This window comes from Elephantulus edwardii, unplaced genomic scaffold (genome assembly GCF_000299155.1).
Source record: "Elephantulus edwardii isolate Elephantulus edwardi_28Jun2011 unplaced genomic scaffold, EleEdw1.0 scaffold00221, whole genome shotgun sequence".
In the NCBI taxonomy this organism is placed as follows: Eukaryota; Metazoa; Chordata; class Mammalia; order Macroscelidea; family Macroscelididae; genus Elephantulus; species Elephantulus edwardii.
The window spans coordinates 4,507,078-4,509,235 of record NW_006399971.1 but is presented as its reverse complement, the minus strand read 5'-3'; the positions used below and the strand labels follow the sequence as shown (position 1 = coordinate 4,509,235).

Here is a 2,158-nt window from a genome sequence, read left to right as displayed (position 1 = left end):
CCTGGATGTGCTCACCAAATTGTGCCAAGAAATCTGGAGAACAACCACTTGGCCAACTGACTGGAAGAGATCGATATTTGTTCCTATCCCAAAGAAAGGTGACCCAACAGAATGTGGAAACTACAGAACAATCTCACTGATTTCACATACAAGCAAGATTTTACTGAAGATTATCCAAAAACGACTGGAACAGCACATCAACAGAGAACTACCAGAAGTCCAGTCTGGGTTTAGAAGGGGTCGTGGTACTAGGGATATTGTAGGTGATGTTAGATGGATCTTAGCTGAAAGCAGGGAATACCAGAGGAATGTCTATCTGTGTTTCATTGACTATGCAAAGGCATTTGACTGTGTGGATCATAACAAACTATGGCTGATTCTGAGAAGAATGGGAATCCCAGAACACTTGATCATGGTAATGCGAAACCTATACTTGGACCAGGAGGCCGTCGTTAGAACAGAGCAAGGGAACACTGCATGGTTCAAAATTGGGAAGGGCGTATGCCAGGGATGCATCCTATCTCCATACGTTTTCAATCCTCCTCTAGTAAAATTAAAAATCCCAATACCTTGCTTCTCTACATAATGATTCTGTTTACAAAGTTTTACATTCCTTTGGATCATATTTTACAAAACAACCAGTCTACAAAAAGTTGGAGTGGAGGAAGTTTTTCACTGGAGCTGGAGAGCACTCTTTAAAGTTTTTTAAAATCCCACCTTTCTGTAAGTGCATGATTACTCTCTCTGTTTCCTTGTAAGGTAAAGAATATGCCAGGATATGCATAAATGAGTAAGCAGAGAATGCTTGTTATTTACTCAGTGTCACAGAGCCAGAAATGTCAGTCAGGCACTGAGTGCCAGGACTTTCAGTGCTAGATGCTGATCTTACAACGGCCCAGCACCTTCCTCAGTGCCCCTATCACGTCTCGATTCCTCAAACTGTAAATAAGAGGGTTAAGCATAGGAGTAAAGACTGTGTAGAAGACAGAGACTACTTTGTCATGGTTAGGGGCTCGGTAGCGCTTAGGCCTCAGATAAATGAACATGGCAGCCCCATAGAAGAAGGATACAGCTGTCAGGTGGGAAAAACAGGTGGCCAGGGCCTTTTTACGAGACTGAGTAGAGCACATACGGAGTACAGCCCCCAGAATACGCACATAGGAGGCCACAATGATGGAAAAGGGAAGGAAGAGCATAATGACACAGCAAGCAAATACTAGGTTCTCAAAAAGGGTTGTGTCTGCACAAGCCAGCTTCAATACAGATAGCATCTCACAGAAGAAGTGGTTCACCTCTCTCAAGCCACAGTAGGGGAAGGTCATTACTATTGCTATTTGAACCAAACCATCTACTGTTCCAAAGACCCAGGAGCCTCCCACAATCAGAAGGCAGACTCTCTGACTCATCAGAGTGGAATAATGGAGGGGGTGGCTAATGGCCACATAGCGGTCATAAGCCATGAGTCCCAGCAAGAGTCCCTCAGAACCCACAAGGGTAACAAAGAGTCCAATTTGTATGCCACATCCTGCAAAGGAGATGGATTTCCTTCCAGACAGGAAGTTGACTGCCATCTTTGGTACGTTAGTACAGACTAGCATGAGATCCATGATGGAGAGCTGACTGAGGAAGAAGTACATAGGTGTGTGGAGCCGAAGATCTATGTAGATGAGGATAATCAGCAGGACATTCCCACAGAAGGCCATTATGAAGACCACCATGACTGCAGAGAAAAGAATAAGGTCAGTTGGGCTGTGGGAAAAGATGCCCAAGAGGACAAAGTCGTCTGTGGATGATCGGTTCAACCAGGTCTCCATGGCTTAGTTGTCACCTGAGAACATGTACAAAACAAAATTTTGGATTAATTTACATTGATTTATTTTTTATGTTGGCCCTTTACTGTAAACTATCAGACTTTAAGACTGAGTTTTGAAAAAGAAGAATCGCTCTTTCTTATCTATGCTAAAGCAACAGGAGCATGCAGAACTCATAGATAGCATATTTCTATGTCAAGAATGGTAGAAATGGAATTATTTTATGTGTCACAGGACTGAAAAATCTACTGTCAGTAGGCAAAATCTTGGTTTTGTCAGGCGATATAATGAACAGGAAATAATTTACATGTTTAACATCAAGATATGGGAATGAAAGAGGAGTTCCT

General features: G+C 42.7%; 1 protein-coding gene across 1 annotated transcript; it reads right to left on the bottom strand.

Annotated features, from left to right (window-relative positions):
- Window positions 1-872: 872 nt before the first annotated feature.
- On the bottom strand, window positions 873-1,814 carry LOC102872114 (olfactory receptor 2V2-like). The gene has a single exon (XM_006898171.1). It carries the CDS (start codon window positions 1,812-1,814, stop codon window positions 873-875), a length of 942 nt encoding a protein of 313 aa, XP_006898233.1.
- Between the last annotated feature and the right edge of the window lie 344 nt (window positions 1,815-2,158).

What these genes read in the sequence shown, in the direction of transcription:
- LOC102872114 (XM_006898171.1), bottom strand. Translation starts at nt 1,814, where the DNA reads ATGGAGACCTGGTTGAACCGATCATCCACAGACGACTTTGTCCTCTTG.